At 34.9% G+C, this 21,866-nt stretch overlaps 3 protein-coding genes across 9 annotated transcripts; 2 read left to right on the forward strand and 1 right to left on the reverse strand.

Annotated features, from left to right (window-relative positions):
* The first annotated feature begins 67 nt into the window (after window positions 1-67).
* LOC106764990 lies at window positions 68-8,762 on the forward strand. Of its 7 annotated transcripts, none has more exons than XM_022781813.1 (7): window positions 79-966; window positions 1,756-2,134; window positions 2,735-3,619; window positions 3,845-4,116; window positions 4,342-4,455; window positions 4,776-4,930; window positions 8,288-8,762. In XM_022781813.1, exons 1-7 carry the CDS (start codon window positions 568-570, stop codon window positions 8,340-8,342), a joined length of 2,259 nt encoding a protein of 752 aa, XP_022637534.1. In that variant the 5' UTR covers window positions 79-567; the 3' UTR covers window positions 8,343-8,762. The 7 variants fall into 7 exon arrangements, 5 of the variants coding, with proteins under 5 accessions (XP_022637532.1, XP_022637533.1, XP_022637534.1 ...); XM_014649461.2 differs by adding an exon at window positions 7,282-7,379 and having other exon boundaries at window positions 82-966; window positions 2,735-4,116; window positions 8,168-8,300; XM_014649460.2 differs by adding an exon at window positions 7,282-7,379 and having other exon boundaries at window positions 85-966; window positions 2,735-4,116.
* A 5,325-nt stretch (window positions 8,763-14,087) lies between these two features.
* On the forward strand, window positions 14,088-18,464 carry LOC106764291 (indole-3-acetate O-methyltransferase 1). The gene is made up of 4 exons (XM_014648559.2): window positions 14,088-14,441; window positions 14,673-15,092; window positions 16,452-16,727; window positions 17,748-18,464. Exons 1-4 carry the CDS (start codon window positions 14,331-14,333, stop codon window positions 18,102-18,104), a joined length of 1,164 nt encoding a protein of 387 aa, XP_014504045.1. The 5' UTR covers window positions 14,088-14,330; the 3' UTR covers window positions 18,105-18,464.
* Window positions 18,465-18,585: 121 nt separating this feature from the next.
* On the reverse strand, window positions 18,586-20,098 carry LOC111241824. The gene is made up of 2 exons (XM_022781814.1): window positions 20,089-20,098; window positions 18,586-19,971 (listed from the first exon to the last, which is right to left on the reverse strand). Exon 2 carries the CDS (start codon window positions 19,913-19,915, stop codon window positions 19,268-19,270), a length of 648 nt encoding a protein of 215 aa, XP_022637535.1. The 5' UTR covers window positions 19,916-19,971; window positions 20,089-20,098; the 3' UTR covers window positions 18,586-19,267.
* Between the last annotated feature and the right edge of the window lie 1,768 nt (window positions 20,099-21,866).

Genomic DNA, 21,866 nt, shown 5'->3' on the forward strand with positions numbered 1-21,866 from the left:
TTTAAAGAAATTTCAGGAACTAATTTTTTTTTAAAAGAAAATATCTATCTATGATAAATTTTAGTTATTATGTAATAATAAACCTTAATCCAATACAATGTAAAAGACACATTAAAAAAACGTGGAAGGTAGAAACTCGGTGAGTCGCGGACGAGTTGAGGGGAGGAGATAAAATATAAATAGAAAATTAATATGATTATTATTTGTTTTGTAATTGGAGAAAATCCCTTTGTATTCAGCGTGGGCGTCTATCTCTCTCTTTCTCTCTCTAGGGATCGCTCTGGTGAGCAATTGAACTCAACTCGTTCTCTTTCTCTCAAGATAACTCACTACTATTAACCCCATCCCACCCAATACACTTCAATACCTAATTACTCGCACGCGCAACGCAAACCCAAACCCAAACCCAAACCTCGCCTTCATCTCTCTCAACACACTTACCCGCCAAAATTTTAATTAGCCTTAGCCCCCTCCAATTCAAACCTCTCTTCTCTTTTCTTCTATTCTATTCTCTCTCTCTCCCTCTCTCCTCTCCTCTCTCCCCTCTCTCTCTAGGGTTTCCCTCCCATGGAGACGGAGGAGGAGCTCGTTCCCGATCCCAAACCGGAGGAACAGACGTTGCCGCTTCAGAACGGGGACTCTGACCAGCGCTGCGCCAAGAAGCCCAAGGTTGACGAGGACGCCGAATTGAAGAGAGTGGCCGAGATTGTTCTCGTTCTCTCAACCATGGCCTCCGTGCGTGCGGGGAGGAAGCCCTCCGACGCTGAGGTCGAGCTCATGAGAGAGGCGCGCGCTAAGCTCGCCAGCCTCTGCCAGGGTTTGGCTCCCAAGGATATTGTAGCCAGGGAAGCAATTGGAACCGTTATCGAGGATCTCGGATTGCACTCCAAGCTTAAGGACCAGAGGCTAGGGTTTCGAACTCCCAAGATGTCTATTGCCGAGAGGTATTCACATGCTAAGTGGAAGGTAACTACAAACCCTCTCTTTCTGCTCAATTTACTTCCGTTTCGTTTTAAATTGTTTGTTATTTAGCGAAATTGTGTGTTGGAACTTTGTATGGCAGAACAACCGAGTGAAGTTTAAATGTCACGTGTGTGTGTGTCTTGGTTGTTTTGGATAGTTATGAAAGTAACATTGCGTTTATCGTTGTGGTTGTGAATTGTGTCTTGGTTAGGAAAATGAGGATAACAGCGTGTTTGGATATGCATCCTGTCCGTTTAAGTTAGAAGCAAAAATGTATAGCTTCTGCTAGCGTGTTTGGAAGCTTGTTGAAAAGCAAGAAAACACGCTTGGGGGGCGAAAGCAATGACTATTAGCTTTTTGATGTCACATTCAAGATATTCAAGATATGGGGGCTAAACATGGTTTTGTTTCAATATTGTTGTGAAAAATAAGCATAACGAACGCATAACGGAACACACTAAGAATTTCATGTTCACTGTCCTGTGAAACTCACCTGATACTTTTTTTCAAATTTTGTATTTCTTAGTGGAGGAATCTTTGGGCAGATTATTGTGTACTAATGCACTTAGGCCTGGCTAGTAGTGGGTTATTTTTCAGTTAATTTTCTGTTGCCGAGCCTTTCATTGTGTTTGTTGAAATTTTGGACACTGTATACGACAAGTATTTTCTTTTTCATTTGCTCACACAAGAGATTTTTTGACTTATAGTGTGTATGCTAAGAATGGCACTCTGCATTTCTTCTGATTAGATTTTCGCTTATTTGTCTTTATTTTTTTCCATTTTGGTTCCTAGATGGAGGAAGCAAAAAAGTTTTCTGCACCTTCTACAACACATACATCTCAACCCTTACAATCAAACATTGGTGGACCTGTTGACAATCGTGTGCCATCACATGTTCGAATGTTCGCTTCTGATAAACCAAGCCAGCCAGCAATCCCTTCTACGGGTACCGTAGTGTCTATTCCTCCCCATGTTTCTGCAGGATCTTCTGCAGTATTGCAATACCAGTCAACTGGCAATGAAGTAAGACCACCTGTGGTTTCTGGTGTGATGCCTAGCGGTCACTTGGGGAGAAATTCATCTTCCTTAGTATTGCCTAAAGCTGAACATCCACAGTTCAAAGTTGATGGAGGATCAAATGGGTCTTCTTCTTATATGCTACAAGTCCAAGGTATTGTCTTCTGAAGCTCCTTACTGGATCCAAATTTTAAGGACTGGTTGAGTTACATTTACGATTGATGAATGACAGACATTGCAATATGTTTTCATTCTATAATAGATGAAATACATTAGACATTTAGATTTTTTACTGGGAAGCAATACAATACATAACGTTAACCGAACGTGCTGAAGAAAATACTGTAGTTTTATGGTTATATATTTACTGGAGTTTCTCCTCTTTAAATCATGGAGTGATGCATGGCGAAGCCTGAAAGTTGACCGAATTGGTGTATATCTTGGTGAATGTCTATTTTGAGTTGATTGAATGGATATGACCTACAAGCATATGTTGTTTTTGTTTCCTTGTTTTTGAAGACTGTGAAATTGAATTTCCTTCATTTCTACTTTTTTCCATTTAAGTCTATATTATTTGTTGGTAACTTGTGAAAAGCTGGCATTAAGGTTTTAAGTTATTTTTAGTTTTTGCTATTTTTTTCTTAGCTTGCTGGTAGTGTATTGTGTCTCTATAATGTGCACAGAAGTGTATCTTATGGTATTTTAGCCATGAAATTGAAGCTGAGAGCTTAATGTTATGACTTTTAAATTGTAGCAAATTCATCAGCAAACCAACCTTTGGTGAATGCTCCAGCATGGTCTATACCGACTCAAGCTGCTTCAATAGCAAGAACTGCATCAGAAAGCAAGGTGCCTGCTACTACCTCTGTGAAGGTTGAAGGAACATTGGACACAACCGTATCAAGGGCAGGGCCTCAAATAACAACAGACCCGAGCTTTAGACCGTTTATAACTCCAACAGCTTCTGTAAATTTGTCTACTGTGCACCAGCCTTTGCAGGCCACGAACATTGTTCAGCCTCCTTTGATTCCCAGTCACACTGATATTGCAAAGGTTGTCCAGAAAGTGTTACAACCAAAGCTTCCCAGTCATCCCACTTGGATTCCTCCATCAAGGGATTATATGAATAAGGCTTTGACATGTCAGGTGTGTGAGCTCAGTGTTCAGGAGGTTGATACTGTGCTTCTCTGTGATGCTTGTGAAAAGGGATTTCACTTGAAGTGTTTGCAGCCCTCGGTCTTGAGAGGAATTCATAACAGAGTGGATTGGCACTGTATGAGGTGCTTGAGTTTAAGTGGTGGAAAGCCTTTGCCGCCAAAGTATGGCCGTGTCATGAGATCGTCAAGCACACCACCAAAATTGCCTTCTAATATTGGTGGTATTCAAGCTTGTTCTGAGAATAAAGCAGAGAACATAGAACCAAAGGTCCTGCAGATGGTAACAAATGGGAGCACTGTTCCAACTGTTGCCAGTGGCAATCACAATGTTGAGGTGCCATGTTACTCAAAGTTTGCTGATACCAAAGGTATACAAGGGATTGGCATTTCATCCAGTATTGAAGCTATCGATAAGAAGCCTGATCCAAACAACTCTATGAAATCTCTTAGTGCAGCCTCTACTCCTTCTATTGGCATGCTAGGTGAGTGCTCTACCAAACAAATAAATTCTAAGGTTTTGACCAGTAAAGAGACTTCAGATTGTGAGTCTCTTCCTAAATTATCTGAGCCAGCTAAATGTGAAAGTATGCAATCATCTCAAAATTTTCAAGTGGAACAGACAATGTCAAAAGACAATGCTGAAATATCACTAGATAAACGCATTGATAGTAATATTATGAATAATAATCAAAAGGACTCTCTTGAAGGGGAAAGTTTAACTTATGATATCAAGCGTGATGACAAAGATGCTGCACTAGCAAACATTGTTGGAATTTCTGGAACTAATACTGAAGGTAGACAGAACTCAGCATTATCATCAGATGGTTCACATGCTGTAGAATGGATTGGTGATGTAGTACAACTCGTAGATGAAAAGATTTTTTACCAATCTTGTTGTGTTGATGGAGTAACGTATAGGCTACAGGGTCATGCTCTTTTTCCTACCAGCAATGGAAAACTAGCTCCTTCTAAACTCCAGGCAAGCAAATTATCACTATTTCCTTCCATTGTATGCCAGCCATTGCTTATACCAAACCTGCAGGAATTTACCTGAAAAATTAAGTAGATATGAATACCACAAACGTTTTAGTGTACTTCCCTGTTTCTTGTGTTTTGATTGATTTGCACCCTTGTGTAAACAAAATAAGTTTTTTATAAATATTTAGAACTTTAACAAAGAAGTTTATTCCATTTTTATTTTCAGTCTATGTGGGAAGATTGCAAAACTGGGTTAAAGTGGGTAAAGGTAACAAAGTGCTACTTTCCTGATGATTTGCCAGGGAATATTGGTCATCCGTGTATATCTGAAGTCAATGAGGTACTTTTTTTACACATACCTACTTACATCTTTATATATGAAATTATAATTATACATTTTTTTCTTAGATCAATATAAATGCATTCATGCTGGTGTTAAGGCTTGTCATTGATATGTTAAGCATGTTTTTTATATATTTTATCTAAAGCTACACTGGCTTTTGCATGCACTTAACGGTTTAAACTTGTAACCTGTAAAGTTAATTAATATTTTGTTTGATATTGCAATCAATGATAATTCTCCACATCCTGGACATTCTTCACCATTCTTAATCATGTATTGTGTGGATATTTTCTTATAGATATTTTTCTTTGTTGAAGGTTTATGAATCTAATAGTGATAGAACTGAAATGACTAGCTCTATTCAAGGTCCATGTGAAGTACTCCCGTCTGATAAATTTAAACAAGAAAATGACAGGCGATGTCAGTTAGGAATTGAGGAAAGTACTAGAATACAGCCCATTTTCCTTTGCAGGTTTGTTTCTTTAAAATTCATCCATCATTCTAGAGTGTTTTCATTTCATTTTGTTTTACTATATGTCTGTTCCATTCATATTATACAATTTTCGTATTTGTAAAGTAACCATCAAATATAAAATATGAAGTCAATTTATCATTTTCTTGGTAGAAAATTGTAGAAAACAGGGAAATGAGAAATATAGGTGATTTAATTATCGTTTAGACTTAGATGGTGAAAAATTGAAAATTGAAACCCATTTTTATGCTGCTTGCGGACATACCTGATCATTAAGAATGTGCTGTGTTTTTCTACTATACATTCGTTCCAATTTTTACATAACATAGATTGACACTATTAATTCTAGTTTATCTCAATTAATGAATTTTTGGTTCATAGAAAAAAACAAGAAAGCAAATGCTTAATGTTTGGTAATTACTTTTCCTGGGAAAAAAAATGAATGTCAGACAGTATAATTGTCATTGAACCTGGAAGGATATCTTAAACAAGAACTTTCATGCATGCGATGGAGACAAACTACCTTCATTTTCATGGAAAAACCCTTGTGGTCTCATCTCATTGGACTACCACAGCGTGTATGCGGTGAGAGTAAAGGCTATAGTAATCAATCTATTGCCAACCCCAAATACACTATAGTGGGATAACACATTGTGGAATGGCCACTATTTCAAATATATTTGTATGCATAAATATAATCTTTACTTATAAATAATTTCTTATATAAAGGTGAAAAGTGCTCTAGAGGGAAGGAAACAGTATATCTTACAGCTTTAAACATTCTGAGTGATTAAAAGATGGATGGAAACAGAAGAAGCTTGCCGGAAAACAGCAACAGGAAGTCTAAGACTGACAAAATATTTGGAAGAGAGAAGATGTAATTCTGTCGCTAGACATCTCTGGTGGGATGGGCAGGCAAAAGATTGGATGCCTTTAGAAATTCCTGCTGAAGAGGTGGGGTTAGTTTTGTCTACAATTATCATTTCCACCCTGACTCCCCCACCAAAACAGTAGAGGGGCAAAATTAGATTTTTGAAACTCGTTATAATTGCTGTGGTTGTGGGAAAAAGCTGTCAATTCGGCTGTCAGCTCTGACACCCCAAAATGCCACTCTGATGTGGCTGCAGCGCCCAGCGACCTCTCTGTGGTACTGTTGCACTCTATTAATTACTTTGGTAACAGGTGGAGTGTGGACAAGACAGAAGAGCATCCTGCTCTCTACTTAAATTCGCTGGAGAAGTGGTCGTCTCTTCTCTGGTGAGAGGTGAGTAGGCAAGAGAAAAGGATGTCTTGGGAGAAGAGAGTGGAGGAGGGTATTGGCGACAATGCTGCTGAATTCGGGGGTGGACAGGGTAGTTTTATGTAATGTCTTTTTCAACCAAAATACCCTCTCTCTCTATTCGACGCAAGTGCTGGGGAAAAATTGGATTTTTGAAACCCATTCCAATCATGCTGTTTTTGCGTGTGAAAAGCTTGCAATTTGGCCGTGACCCCAAAAATTCCATGCAGCGATGTTGCTAGTGTTATCAATTGTGGAAAGGAAGTAATCCGCCATATCATGTGTTTCCAAATTGTGGAAGTCACCTGTTGTTGAAATATATGATATATGTATGTATGTATGAAAAATCAAATTGTATTCAAATCGAAATGAGAAATGCGTTAATATTAACTCAAAAGTTCAATTGGTTGGAGATTTGCTAAAGATGACAAGAAGATGCTGCAGCCATGACTAGCAACTGCACTAGTGGATGGAATTAAGATCATGGATCCAAGGAAGTTTTCAATAGCACTATTGTGCCACTATACTGTTATTTAGAGATACTGGATGTCACTGTGTGCCCCGTGGCTGCTCTCTGTTGCTATTGTACATTATTAATTGCCTTGGTAACAGCCAATTTTGATAACAATAGCCTTACCTACTCATCTTGAATACCCATTACAAGGCCGTATTTGGCATATAGGCAAACTTTTATTTGGCATTCAATTAATCCATGTTTTACCAAATATTATTATGTGGATATGGTCACCTATTTAGGATTAAAATTCTAATTCGAAGTTCGGATGAAATTTATTCATTAGTTTGGAAGGAAAATGAATGCTGTTCTATTTGCATTTCTGGTCCTTTTTTATTGCATGGTGTGTGTGTTTTAGATGCTTGACTTCTGCTTTTGAATTCAAATTTTAAATGTTGGGACTAGCACTGAAACTATTATACTGTCCTCATATAACGGCCGGTTAATCAATCTGGACAAAATCTGAATAAAATCAGTGTTGAGATTTTTGCCTTGTAGATTTTTTTTTCTGGTTTTTTTTGTTTTGAGGTGTCTTAAGTGATCTGGCTTGTTTCGCAGGTGGTTTTATGATGAATTCAAAAAGTTATTTCAACCTGTAATCAGTTGATAATGTCATGAACATATATGTTCCATGATTCGTACACTGCAATTTTGTGGTGAGTATTTGATCCATTATCTTACCAAATTGTTGGCTTAAACTTTGTTTGTTCTAATGGATATTTATTTGCCTTTAAAATAAATCGGGTGCCATTTTAAAATCTTAGGACCCTTGGATTTTGGGGGTTATATTCCTGAATTCAGGTTGAATTTACTTCTTGAGCTTGGTCTTGCATACCTGATAGTTTTTCCCATTTAAAAAATAATGCTGAAAATTCATAGAATCTAAATTTGTTAATGTAATAAATTGATGGAACAACAAAAAAGGGAAATTTATTGGAAATTTGGGATAACAACCGTAATAAGCAATAGGATTTTCGAGTAGTTTGAATCTGAAATTAGCCAACTATTTTAGTGGTAGTAGAATGCGTTAGAAGGTGTAAATTAGAAAGTGTGTTAGTGATACCCTTCCATGACGAGAACTATAAGAAGAATGTAACATACTTGTTAGCACATTTGGTCTTTCTTTTGTAATCAGAATTTAAATTTGGTCTTCCCATTTTTTCACCAATTTGATTTCCACTATTTTAATTGGGCTAATTAAACTGGCATCTAATATTTGATAAAAAAATGTCAGTATGGATATGCTGACATGACATTTTACGATACTGTGATATTAATATTTATGTTTAATATTGGAAGTTATCTTAATGAATGAGCAAATCTTATGCAATCATCATGCTTTACTTACCTTCCCATCGAGTCAAATTAGATTTATTTGCAATCAAACCGTAATTTTTAAATACATTATTATTGGTTAACATTTATTACGTCTTGTGAAATGTAGGTTCTACTTGGGAGCTTTAATAATTTCAACAAAGATAATGTCTTATTATTGCAGTCCCTTGATTCTCTCCGTCCCAGTTCCCGTGATGATATTTGACAATGTGCTTTTCATTGGATGCAGGCAGGTGTTTTGGGGGTTTTGGAACGCGGGTTTTCTTGTATTGGTGGGTAATTGAGCATGCATTAATGTTCCTGTGAGACCCATTATAAGGCGCATTGCAGCAACTTGCCTCGTCGTACTAGAATGTTCTACCATCTCTGCATGAATTGCATTTGATGTAAAATATGTAGCTGAAGGAAGCTGTGTGGACTGCTTAGTTTTTTTAGCTTTCGCTTTTATAGTTTTTTTCCCGATAGATATTCATTCTGTATAATTCTTTTTCGGGCATTAGGCTCTTTAGGCCCAATAATCACATTATCATCTTTGACTTAGATCAGTGTAGTTTCCTTAGCATGCTGAATTGTAAGATACTTCATCTGTACAAAAGCCATTTCTTCTAAAATGCATAACCATTGGATATCACGTTGGCGACGACTGATGATTTTTCTAGCTATCGCCAAGGCGTTCATTCAGGTTCTGCCGGCTGAGCATAGTATTTTGTCATGAGTTTATGTGATATGTTTTATTTCATTCATTAGTTGGTACTGTTGTTTTAGTAAAGTAATCGTTCACTTAAAAAGTAGATGATATTTCTTAATTCACTTCATTTATACTTTGTTTGGTTCCCTTGCTGGGAATGTCTTCCGCTTGGCAAAAGAGGAGAGGCAAGAGATCACCTTTATTACAGATCTTGTTCCATCTTTTTTTCCATTAATGGAGAAAGAGAGATGTGCACTGTAAAAAATGTCTTTGACCTACCATGAAGGGTAGAAATTCAGTACTTCTAGTCTTCTAGCAGAAGAAATTCCCAGTCCAACGTTCAAAGAAAAATCAGATCTCTAATCTTGATATGCCTTGAGAGTGAAGTTAAACTATTTTTTTTTTTTTTTTGTAATCTTAGTTATAACAAAGTAAAATAATTATTATAAAAGCCAACAAACTTATTATATATATGTATATGATAATCAATAATCAAGTGTAAGAAATATACTCTTAAATACAATCTAATTAAATTAAAAAAAAAAGATATTGAATATTAAAAACCTCGTTGGTGGATATTATAGTTGAGGGAGTTGAGAATGGAGGGCACTGTCGTGAAAGAGGCTAAAAATGGAGAAATAGGGCTAATAGTAGTAGTAAGTGGGGAAAGGGATAGGAGTGTCAGAAAATGAAAGGATGATACAAATAACTAATTGAATTTAGTATTATTCAAATTATTTTTTCCTGTAAATATAATAACTCAACCCAACTCGCATAATTTCTCTTTCTCAAAATCATGTTAGTCGGCTCTATCCAGCTTATGAACCAACTAGTACCAACAAATATCCTAATAAATAAATACTTCTATTAATAACCACTTAAAAAACATTTTAATATTTTTTTATTTTTTCTGCATAATCAATAATTTCTATATTTTGATAATGATTCCACTTCATATAATAAGTACCAAAAAAAGGCATCAAAGGGGGAGTCTCTCAATAAAATTTCACATAATATTACAATGTATATAAAAATATTGTGTTTATCTCCAACTCCATAAATAATGTTCATTAGTTTTAGTAGGGTTTCAGATTTTAATTATGAATGACATTAACTTTAAAGTATATTGATCAACTAAAAAAATGAGTTAGTTGGGATTATTTTATGAATCCATGTAACTAGCATTACCCAGTGAACTAAGTTTGTTAGTAAAGACAAATAATTAATGCCTTCAAGTCGAATGAAAATCATTGAATTCGAGGCACTATGTGTTGATATGCAAAGTATCAAGAACTTGGAAGTTCAAATTATAACTTGTTCATGAACATATGATGAACTTGATGAGTATACACTGTCATGTCATGTGAATAGCCTATGCAATTTTATATACTCGATAGGCATGTGGATGCTTACCTCAAATTCTGGCACCATACTACTTATTCTTTCTTCACAGTTTGAACTAACTTAATTGGTGTGAAAAACCACGTAACGTAATTCAAGATTATTAACTTCTACTTTGTTAGCCAATCAGCACTTGCTAGAAAAATGAACGCAATGAATGTTGATATACAAGAAACAGGCAAAGCCTACATATACTACCTAATAAATGTCCTTTTCTGAAAACAAAAACATATTTTATGTTCTTCTTTGTCGTCACAAACCGCTCTATGTTGCATTTTGCCTGAAAAGTTTGATACCAGTAACTGCCATTCTTCAATAATTCTGGGGTCCTTGTTCCTTTCTAGAGTTACACAAAAAATATATTTTAGATCACTGTTCCTTTAGAATTTCCACATGCATCATGTTGCTTCATTCTTTTAGAAAATATGGCAAAGCTAGATACCTATATAGCTATATGGGGAATGGGAAAGAGAAATTTGATTTTTACATCAAAATTTTATTACATATACTAATTATTGTTCTTATACTTTATCGCTCATTGGATTTTTCAGAATGTGTTTTTTTTACCTAACATGTTCTCTTTTTCTCTTTTGTAGTGTGGTAGTAGACCGAACTATAAAATGATGAAATTCATAGTGGACAAAACGGAGCCAGAAGATTCTGTTCATAGTTTTTGATCAACCTGTTGTTCTGGTTAATTAACAACAGTAGTTTTGAACATAAATACAAAGATATATTACAAGAACCACAAGCTTAACCTAGAATTATAACCACAGATGTTTTTTACAGCAAAAAGAAGTTATTTTATAACAGTATACATATACGTAGGTATAATCAACTTGTTCAACCGCATTGTTCTTTTATAGTTAAGCATTCTCACTTCAACTTTTATTCTACTTTATTATAAGGGCCACACAAGAAAAACTGTATATGCAGAGAAGGTGTTGCAGAATAATATATATATGCAAAAGGGAAATAACTACCAACTTTGACCATCCCACCATGTCTTTGACATCTCTCTTAGGGCTAAAAGTCTCCCTTCTCCTTTCTTCAATGACCTTATTTAGTAACTAAAGGTAGTCTCTACAACCTCATAATTATTTTCGTTTCTTAAAAAATGGCTTATCATGATAATTCCTGACCCACTAGTCTAAATAGTTCAATCAAAGTATGAACACCAAAAAGGTTAATTATAAACTTAGATCTTATATATTTTCTGCTTTAACATTTATACACACTAAAAAACATTAACTATCCATGTTTGAAAGATTATTAACAATCTTACCGTGTTATAAACACAGAAACAAATCAAAATGTATTTCTTATGCAGACACTAAAATGAAAAATAGTGTCAAAATGGGATTAGTTCATAATGTTTTTTTAGCATACCATCAAGTGAATTTTTTCTGTCATGAGAATCAGAAGTGTTAGATTTACGTAAACTGCATTTTTAAATTTATCCAAATGAGAAGAAGCCAATAATTTTTAAGCCATTGAGCAAGACCAACCTTTTGAGAGAGTGAAATCCTATTGAACATGCATTGGAAGATTTGGTAAAACCAACACACACTTACAATATTTTAATAATAACAGTTCAAATATGCAGAATAACCAAATGCTAAAAAAACCAGTATAAAATGTGCTCTGTGAGCTTTAAGAAAAAGTATTATTTGTTTGGTATTATTTCAAGTAAATGGCGTTGATCACGGTGGTTTGAGCTTTAAGAAGGAGCTAAAAAGGAAGAGGGGGCCATTAGAACAAAGTCAGATCACAAAGATTCCATGTTTATGGATTCAGAATAGAGCCTTAGAAATTCTGATATATCTATATATCTATATGTGTATATATACCTTTTTTCACCACCTTTTGGGGCGTGTTATGCAGGACTATATGCATATACATACATATATATGGATATCTATATGTGTATGTGTAAAAAGAGAGTGAAAATGACATAATTTATTTGTGGAGTTCAGATTTGGAGTATGTGGAACTTTGATTATATCTTTTCTTAAATGATCTTAAGAAGCTAAGGCTATAAATATATATATAATATGATAGGTTTGTGTAACCTACAAAACTGTTAACAGAAAAACAAGTATATATTGTGACCAATAAACTGATGCAGTTAGTTAATTAATTAGAATTTGGTAGGGAAAAATTAAAAGTGAGATTGCGTAATTTTACATGCACATGCACTCCTAGGATCATTCAACCTATATGTGAAAATAAGTCTCAAAGCCTAGTCCTATATATCTATATATATAGTTCAATAATTAATTAAATTACGAAAAAGTTTTTTTACTTTTGCTTTCATTCTTTACGTTTCCTTTCATTATTGATGGAATTCTACGTGGATTCACATTTTTAAAAAACCAGTCTATGTTATAGCACTAGTTGCTCTAGATCACATCATATAATAAAATGAAATCATGCATGTTAGAGGTCACAAGACTTCTTTTATTTCGATTATCATATTTGAAGTATTTAATATTTTTTAACTAGAAACTCTATCTTGCTTTTTCTCTTTATTTTTTTTTATATCCAAACTTCAAATTGACATTTTAGAAATAAATTTAAATTCACCATATTTTAGAAATTATGGACTATAACATAGAAATACTTGACTGTTTATAAGCAAAATATATGTATATAATCAACAAAATAGTTTACTTTTATTGACCATATATATGTAAAAAAGGAATTAACGAGGACACAGATGTCATTCCCAAATTGATTTGTATAGTTTGGAAGGAACACTGAATTTTTGGGGTATCTGCTTTGATGTTTCTTGTTGCATTTTTCCCCTTTTAACAACTAAAGACTATTTCTGAGGACAATGTGAACTGTGCTTTCTGAAAAGTATTATATTATGCTTTACCAAAAACATTCATTTTTTTCTTTTATTTCAAAAGGGCATCTGAAAACTCTCCATTTTTAGCCACAATTTCAGGGCTTAAAATTTCTTTCAACACAATACAAAAGTAAAGTGAAGCATGGCGACAATGGTTAATGTATTTGATTATAACAGTACTAGAATTTTTTATATTTTATTGGATTTTTTTTTATAAATTTTTTATAAAATTTTATTAAGAAAATTTGTTTTGGTAGGTACAAACTGTTGAACCTTGATTTCTGGGGTGATGACTTAATTAATAATGAAATAATTAATCATGATTTGGCTTTTTATGGATTACTTTGACTCTTTTTATTTTATAATAAAGCCCTAAATAGCCGACAAAAGTAATCAATCTTCTCACAAGAATAAACCTAATATAAAACTGCAAAAGTTGCTTAGTAAAGAGTAATCAATTTAACTTGTTATTGTTTATATCGAAGCAAGTGAAAGGAAACTTACGTAGCCTTAGGAACCATTATTTCACCATATATGTAGATATGGTTAATCGATTCCTTAAAATACGTATCATTACTCAATAATCTAACATTATATTTTAATCTAATCTCTTAATCACTTGCATCATTATGCATTGATCTGTGTTTTTTATAGGTGAAAAAGGCTGTATATGATGGAAAACTTTGCATACCAATTACTGACTTATGATTTACTGCTTCTTTTGCAGATAATAGAATGTAATCACATTCTGATATAAGGACTAATTAATGCAGTCAGATATATTTGTATATTATTAACATTAGATTTATTACTTAGATTTTATTCAATCCAAGAACTGCTCATTAAGATATATTCTTTTTGGCCACATGAACCGTTGTTTCTCCAATAAATTTTGTTGTGTATATATCAGAACTCAGAAACAGAAGCTATATTCATATATATGTAGCTTCTGATACAAAGATCTTGCACCAGTTTTGGGCCTTCTGTGTTGCACAAGAGGCCCACATTCTCTGCTTTTAACTTTTTCTGAGTTTCTTTTTATTATTGGTTTTCTTTTCCCATTGCATAGTTAACTAATTTCTTTATATATAATGATAACAACAAATAATAGCAGATTGCTTGCCATTTGTATCTACCAGCTAACAGCACAAGTTAGCATAATATACATTGAAATAATAATAATAACAACAAGTAGAAGCCAACTTCCTTCTCTATATATACCAACTCTCTACCCTCTCAGTTTTCCAAAACACTCTTTCTTTTGTCTCTTCTCACTCAGTTTCTCTTTCACTCTTTCATCTCATCCAACAGCTACCTAGTCACTGAATCATGGCTCCCATGGGAGACAATGTTGTTGTTTCCAACATGGAACTTGAAAGGTTGCTCAGCATGAAAGGAGGCAAAGGAGAAGCCAGCTATGCCAACAATTCCCAAGCTCAGGTACCATAAATCTTGTTAACTTTTTCTGATAAATAGAACAAACTGCTACATATATATTATATAGATATAGATATAGATATATAATGGTGATGCATAATAATAACAGTACCCTACCCCATATGTTTGGTGGTGACAATGAGAAATACTAAAGCTAAACATGCATGATTATGCATATAGAAAAACAATGAATGAAGGTGTGACAGTAGATGAGATGCATTGATTAACATGCAGGCCATACATGCGAGGTCGATGCTTCATCTTCTGAGAGAGACTTTGGACAGAGTTGCGCTTGCTGAGGGACGAGAGGTGCCGTTTGTGGTGGTGGACTTGGGCTGTTCGTGTGGGAGCAACACCATAAACGTGGTGGATGTGATCATAAAGCACGTTATGAAACGGTACGAGGCGTTGGGGTGGCAGCCACCGGAGTTTTCAGCTTTCTTCTCAGACCTTCCTAGCAATGACTTCAACACACTCTTTCAGCTGCTTCCTCCTGTCGCCAACTATGGCGTCAGCATGGAAGAATGCCTTGCCGCCGACAACCACCGCTCTTACTTCGCCGCCGGAGTCCCCGGTTCTTTCTACCGGAGGCTTTTTCCGGCGAGGTCTGTGGATGTTTTCCACTCAGCTTTCTCTTTGCACTGGCTTTCTCAGGTAATATTACCAACACTTATTATTATTGTATGTTTTTAGGGTAAATTACACCTTTATCCTTCCAAAATTCACATAACTCTTCATCATTATCATAACATACATTATACACTGAAAAGCACCTTATATCTATGACTTCTAAGGGGTTAATAAATAAAGATATCATGTAGATTTCAAAAAACTCAAGATAAGTATCATTACAGTTATAATAATAATAATAATTATTATTATTATCATTCTATACATCTATTAAAAGTATTCATATGCATCTTTTATTGGAAGTATCAACTCTTTGTGACTTTCTTTTATGTTTTCAATTAATAGTTTTCAAAACTGTCACTTTTATCTAAATTTAATTTCTTATTTTTACAGATTTACATTTATCATAAAGTAATAGATTTTCTTGTACAAATATTTTAAAAAAATGATATTTTATTTCCTTATTCTGAAAATTTAATTTTTTTCCAAATTGAATGTAAGTTTTCTGTTTTATGGGTGAATAGAAAGTTGAATGGATGCCTTCATTCCTACTTTAAAAAGAAATAGTTAATTTATTCATTTCTCTTTGCAAATGAAGTGGTTAAATTATTACACAAAATCATAATTCATTTCAAATAATTCTATGTGTATCTTTCATCATTAGATTGTCCAAGATCTTTTTAAACCTTTCAATTAGAATTTCAACTTTAAGGTATCACTCACATTTATTGAAAACTTTTGGCCTATATAGCATTAATTTGATAAACCCTTTTTATATTGTTGACATAGTCTTTTATTATAATTCACTCCCCAACCTACCCATAAAAAAAAAATCAAAGATTCTATTCCTTATAGTCTGTCATGTAATATGTAATTTCCATGACAAAATGAAAGAGATATTTGCCTCTTCCCGAGGATTAATTTTAAGGCTAAGTCATAATTTATGGTCAAAAAGTGAATGAAGCAAAGCCATAGTCTATAGGGTTGAAAAAAAGGAACCATGTTTCATGGAAACAAGTAACGTGTTTGGACAGTAATTTCCAATGCATGCATATTAAGCACCCAATGTTATTCCACTTTCATGCATATATATCTTAAATTTCAATAATATGTATGGGGCCACCACACAGAATTTGATCGCCAAAAGACACACAATTGGAGTTGGGATTCCCCCAGTAAAAGTGTCTACTATTTTTGCTGCTTATTTACTGCTCACACACATTTACTTAACATGTTTTTTACCATACAAAATATTCTGATTTCCTGCCTAAAAGTAGAACTGCATGAAATTGAATCTGCTAAATAAAGTTGAGTGTTAGGCCTACCTAGATGTATCAGAAAGAGTTTTATTGTTGATAAGAGTGCATATGTTTGAGTATGCAGGTGCCAGAAAGTGTTGTGGACAAAAGGTCAAGTGCATACAACAAAGGAAGAGTGTTTATCCATGGTGCTGATGAGAGCACAGCAAATGCTTACAAGAAACAATTCCAAACAGATTTGGCAGGGTTTCTGATGGCAAGGTCAGTGGAGATGAAGAGAGAGGGGTCCATGTTCTTAGTTTGCTTGGCCAGAACTTCAGTGGACCCTACAGACCAAGGTGGGGCAGGCCTTCTTTTTGGGACCCACTTTCAGGATGCTTGGGATGATCTTGTCCAAGAGGTAATTATCATAATCACAAACATTTTTATGCATGCTTGTGTCAACAGTGCCTGCCCACTTCACACAGCCTCTATTTGCCATTGGCAGACCAAAAAGGGTGCCTGCAGACACTGTAGAGATTAAAAGACCACAACGCTCAAGTGTTGTAGGCATCACCACAACTTATCATGAGTTTTCACTGCCCAAGTTTCAAACAGATTGGTCCCAGCCGTTGATTAGCCTCCCCTCATTCATCCAGCCATCCATTTCTTTATCATCATGTCGGCAGAAATAATAATTAATTGCCTGCTGGCACTGTCTGTCTTGTGGTCCATCATATTGACCACCAATTAGGCTTTGGATATCCAGAGTTTAGAACAAACACTGAATCACATCATCATGTCTTAAAGCTATAGACAAAATGGATATGCATTCATCTCATCAGTTTTCATACAACCATCATATTCCATGGGACCCAACAATGTCTTTCAACATAGTCAAAGCCAAACACTTCTGTTCTAACAATTATCCTCTCTACCATGTTACACTTCCAAATTCCAAAAACTGTAATCAATGAAGTTCAGATTATAACCTCACCTACATGATAGGACGTGTTTAGTGCTTGGAACAATGTCCAGTTACTCAAACAAATCACACAGAAATCTCATTTACCAATTTAACACTTGATATAGTTAAGGACATTTTCACATTATACTTTTTAACAGCATCTTTCATTTTTATCTAGATTGTTGTATTTGGATTTTCATTTTGTAAAAAGTCTAAGCAACTGTGTGTGGTTTTCATTTTCAACGTGGAATTGGAATCAGTTTAAGAAGAGATTGAATCTAATCCAATCACGCACTTAAACTGTTTCAACTCAAAATGGATTTAAGGACTGAAATGATTTTCTGAATCTGAAACCAAACATAAATAATTAGTTAAACATAACTGATATTGAAACCAGACATACACATTATTCGTGTGAGAACTTGCTGTTCTTATCAGAATTCTTGATTTATTGAGTTAAATTCTTGATTTCAGGGGTTGATTAGTCAAGAAAAACGAGACAGTTTTAACATTCCAGTTTATGCAGCAAGCCTGCAAGACTTCAAGGAGGTGGTTGAAGCGAATGGTTCATTCACCATAGACAAGCTTGAAGTATTCAAAGGAGGAAGTCCACTTGTGGTGAATCAACCAGATGATGCAAGTGAAGTAGGAAGAGCTCTGGCCAACAGCTGCAGGACCGTGTCAGGAGTTCTTGTTGATGCCCACATTGGTGACAAACTAAGTGAGGAACTTTTTCTTAGAGTGGAGCGTAGAGCCACAAGCCATGCCAAAGAGCTATTAGAGCAACTACAGTTCTTTCACATAGTTGCATCCCTTTCCTTTAGAGACTGAGAAAAAAGTTCCTATTTGAAGAAGATAACTAGACGACAAAGGCTTCTTCTCCACCACCCTCTCCCCCTTTTTTCTTTGTGTGTTGTGATACCGCATTGGAGGAGTCAGAATGCACAAAAGAAAGAGAAAAAGAGAGGTTGACTACTTCCAACCTATTGTTTTCTCCCTCTTTTGCGTGTTGTTTGTCTGTCATATTGCTGACTCTAGCTATTTGGCATGCATTATGCACTTTCTGACTTATGTTCCCTTGCCTCTGAACTAATTTTCCTCTCTACATTAGTGTGCATATCTTGTGAAAGTTGTATGAATGGAACTTGTACCTAACAAGCTGGTTGTTGGATAGGCTATTTCATTTTTAGTCATATTAATTGTCCTTTCTTCCTTGTCCTAGTCAATCTAAAACCTTCATTTAGTATTTCATAAGACAATCAAATAGGTAGAAAAATGGTTTTTTCTGTTCCTTTGTAATTTAAAGATTGAAAGACGGCTTTTTTTGTTCAGTTTTGCCTTTCCTAGCACATTTTTAATATTAGCGAGATGTTACCATTTATTGAGCCATATCAACCATGTATTGCTAAATTTTCTGCTATGTTATGACGAAGAACAAAAGCTGACATATCCGTGTTTAGTTAGAAAAAACCAAGAAAAATCTCAACCCAAGAAAAGAGTAATTCAGGGTAGGACAAACAGAAATACGACTGTTTAAAGCAAACAGAAAATCAGAAGGCAAGAACAGAATAGGATATTATCAATGAAAAGTGTTCTTAGAATCTCTGAGCATCTGATACTGGAAACTCACTAAAATCAATCCAACATGGAAGAAAGAAAGACTGCAATGTCCCATAAAGAGAATCACTAAAGTTCTGTTGGAATCAACCGCTCCAGAAAAAGGGGAACAAATTCAAATTACCCTGTGCTCCTCTCTTTTCTATACAATGGAAGCAGATAGAAATCAAATACTAAGACACCAATGTACATATTATTTGACCAGTTAGAACCTTGATCAAATTTAAGGTGGATCACTAATTTGGATTCTTGACCAAGTTTGAGATTTTGATCCATTATTCATGCACTCCAAATACTTTACAAAACTATAGGGTACTCACACCACTCTAGTAAATTCACAATTCACATTAAACAGACTGAAGAAAGAAACTAATACACTAGCATTCATTAAAATCCTTCTCTAATGGATCCAAAATAATAGTCTCAGACACTTCTGGCAGTCTAAAGCTCACCCTTTTCCTGATCGTACTACTTTGGCTACTAGCCAATGAATTAAACCCAATTTCTTTTTCATCTTCCTTTTCATCTTTCAAAAGATTCTCCAAAGAGATACCGTAGCCCACAGAAAAAATCCCTACATCACCATCATTTAAGAGTTGCTCCAAAGACAAGCTACATTCCCCACAGTTAGAAAAATAGGTACTTTCTCTGGCTACCGAAGGATAATCACTGTTGGGACGATGTTTATAATCACAAAGATCACCATTGCAGTTACCGTAATTTTGTGTAGTTGGTGATTGTAGAAGCCACTCCTCTAATGTGAGTTCCTTCCCCATTTTCTGCTGCTGCTGCTGCTCCCCTTCTTTATTCCTCTTTTGCACTCTCTTCTTCCTCAGCAAGTAATTTTGCTTGATATTTTCTACAATCCATACCATTAAACCGACCCTTCCATTGCAAGACTCCTCCTTGGGCAATTTTTGACTTCTAAAATAAGCCTCAGAACAACAGAATGAACAGTTAATTGTCATGCCGTTTACTTGCAAAAGGGAAGGGCAAGGATTGTGGTATGAACACATGCTTAACATATTATGTAGGACAGCTGAGACGTATTCTACGAGAGTTAAGAACAGTACATACCCACCTTTGTTAATAACAAGAAGAAACTTAGAAACATTGTTGAATGGATAACGTTAATTTCTGTTTTACAGATAAGGTATCAAATAAGCACGAATAACACCTGAATAAATCAGCCACTTACATGAACACGCATTATAGAGCATTGTGGTGGTTCACTGTTCATATTATAGAATGCATGTCTTGTCGTCTTGTAAGAAAATGAAGAAAAAAGTGTTAGTTTAATTGCACATTTTGTTTGGCGGTGAAGGCAAGGATGTTTAACAATAAACACCTTAAGATTTTTGTAAACTTGAAGAAATGCAGTTAACGTTATTGCTGAGACAAGAACTGTGTGTCTTGGTTGCATCTACCAATTGCTACCGTAAAGGGTAAAAGGGTAGCTGTAGAATTGGAGCAGGAATAATATGGATGAGTATCCAAGTTGAAGACAAGACAGCATCCTAAACTATGTTGGAGTGAAGACAAGATTGAAAGACTGACAAACAGTGTGTATCAATGAAGCAAAAGCCTGAGACTTCAATAATAAGAACGCTTTTTGCTTAACTGTTCCTCTAAAGTTGTCAGTTTGCCATATCAAATGGATTGACCAAGAAAGTGCCTTTTAACTAATTTAATATTTTGCATTATTCAAAGACACCACATCATTCCAAATCTAAATATCAACTGTGAATTTTCCCATCAACAACTGATATTAATTACTTTATCCCTACCCAATCTAAAGGTGTCGTGAAAATTCAGTTTGAAAGTGAGCTCTTTCCTTTGTTTGTAACCGGTCCATAGGGCAAAAACATTAGAAAAAAAGAGCATGAACTGAGTAATAGTCCCGTGGCTAAACAAGCATTCAAAAAATCAATTTTTTTTTTTCTCTTATGGCTTATGTAACTAAAGCTTTTAGCACCTAGACCCGCAGCAGCTATCTCGAAACAGGACAATAATTAGACAATTCCATTTTATTTCGTAATATTCTTTTGTTGCTGCAATGATTTCTCTAAATTTTGGTTTATATTTATATTTATTTGTTCCTTAAACAATTTAAAAAGAAAAAACAATAGGAAAAAAAACATTCCGGTGTCAGTTTATGATTGAATTAGATTATTTTGCAATTTACCGCTTTAAAAATTTCTTGTAATTAAAAGCTCCGAGGAAATGTAGTTTTTTTTTTTCGCGATGGAAATAGTAACTTTAAAATATACTTCTTTTGTTCACCAAACAATAATTAAAGCCCAACATTCTGTAATAAAAAAAAAGAAAGAGTGTGGTGAGATAGAAGCATAAGACGTACGGGTGTGTATTTGCTTTTCTTTTCCGTACCACTGGACCACTCATCTGTTGGGCTTGTGGCCCGTTATCCAATTACATGGAAGACCAAAAGAACAAAGATGCAGAATAGTTGTCCGATAAAGGGGTGAAGTTCTCAGAGGAAAAAGCCTTTAAATTCCAGAGTAAGAAAGATCCTAATGTCAGGCCAGGCAACTACAGCTTTCTGGACCATAAAAAGGGCTGTTTCTTCTTCTCTGTTAGATGTGCTGCAGCTTTCTTTTGCACGAAGCAGACACAGAAACTCAGTTTCAAAGCATTGTTCCCCAACAGAAATCTGAAAGGTGAAACATGTTTCGGAGAAGTAATGAAGTCGAATCATTCTATGGATCTCTTTGTTTAAACACTTCAATAAAATGACAAAAATAAGGTTCACTACGATGATCATGCGTTGAAGGCTTAGTGAAACTGATTTTATCAGAGTGAAGGATACGATGGTTATTTTCGTTTATTGGCAAGTCTCTTGCCAATGCCCTCACGGAATAACGTTTATTTCCACAGCCATACGACGATATCAATGCTTGATCTTTTCAGATTATTACCCAAATTAACTTTCAGAATAACGACACACGCTCCTTGCTT

This window comes from Vigna radiata, chromosome 6 (assembly GCF_000741045.1).
Source record: "Vigna radiata var. radiata cultivar VC1973A chromosome 6, Vradiata_ver6, whole genome shotgun sequence".
Lineage (NCBI taxonomy): Eukaryota > Viridiplantae > Streptophyta > Magnoliopsida > Fabales > Fabaceae > Vigna > Vigna radiata.

Bases quoted from the DNA above. Each gene is read 5' to 3' on its own strand.
- LOC106764990 (XM_022781811.1), top strand. From the start codon at position 568: ATGGAGACGGAGGAGGAGCTCGTTCCCGATCCCAAACCGGAGGAACAG. The intron at 967-1,755 runs GTAACTACAAAC...TTTGGTTCCTAG, and splicing joins ATTCACATGCTAAGTGGAAG to ATGGAGGAAGCAAAAAAGTT. The intron at 4,456-4,775 runs GTACTTTTTTTA...TCTTTGTTGAAG, and splicing joins GTATATCTGAAGTCAATGAG to GTTTATGAATCTAATAGTGA.
- LOC106764291 (XM_014648559.2), top strand. From the start codon at position 14,331: ATGGCTCCCATGGGAGACAATGTTGTTGTTTCCAACATGGAACTTGAA. The intron at 14,442-14,672 runs GTACCATAAATC...ATTAACATGCAG, and splicing joins CCAACAATTCCCAAGCTCAG to GCCATACATGCGAGGTCGAT. The intron at 15,093-16,451 runs GTAATATTACCA...TTGAGTATGCAG, and splicing joins CTTTGCACTGGCTTTCTCAG to GTGCCAGAAAGTGTTGTGGA.
- LOC111241824 (XM_022781814.1), bottom strand. From the start codon at position 19,915: ATGTTAAGCATGTGTTCATACCACAATCCTTGCCCTTCCCTTTTGCAA.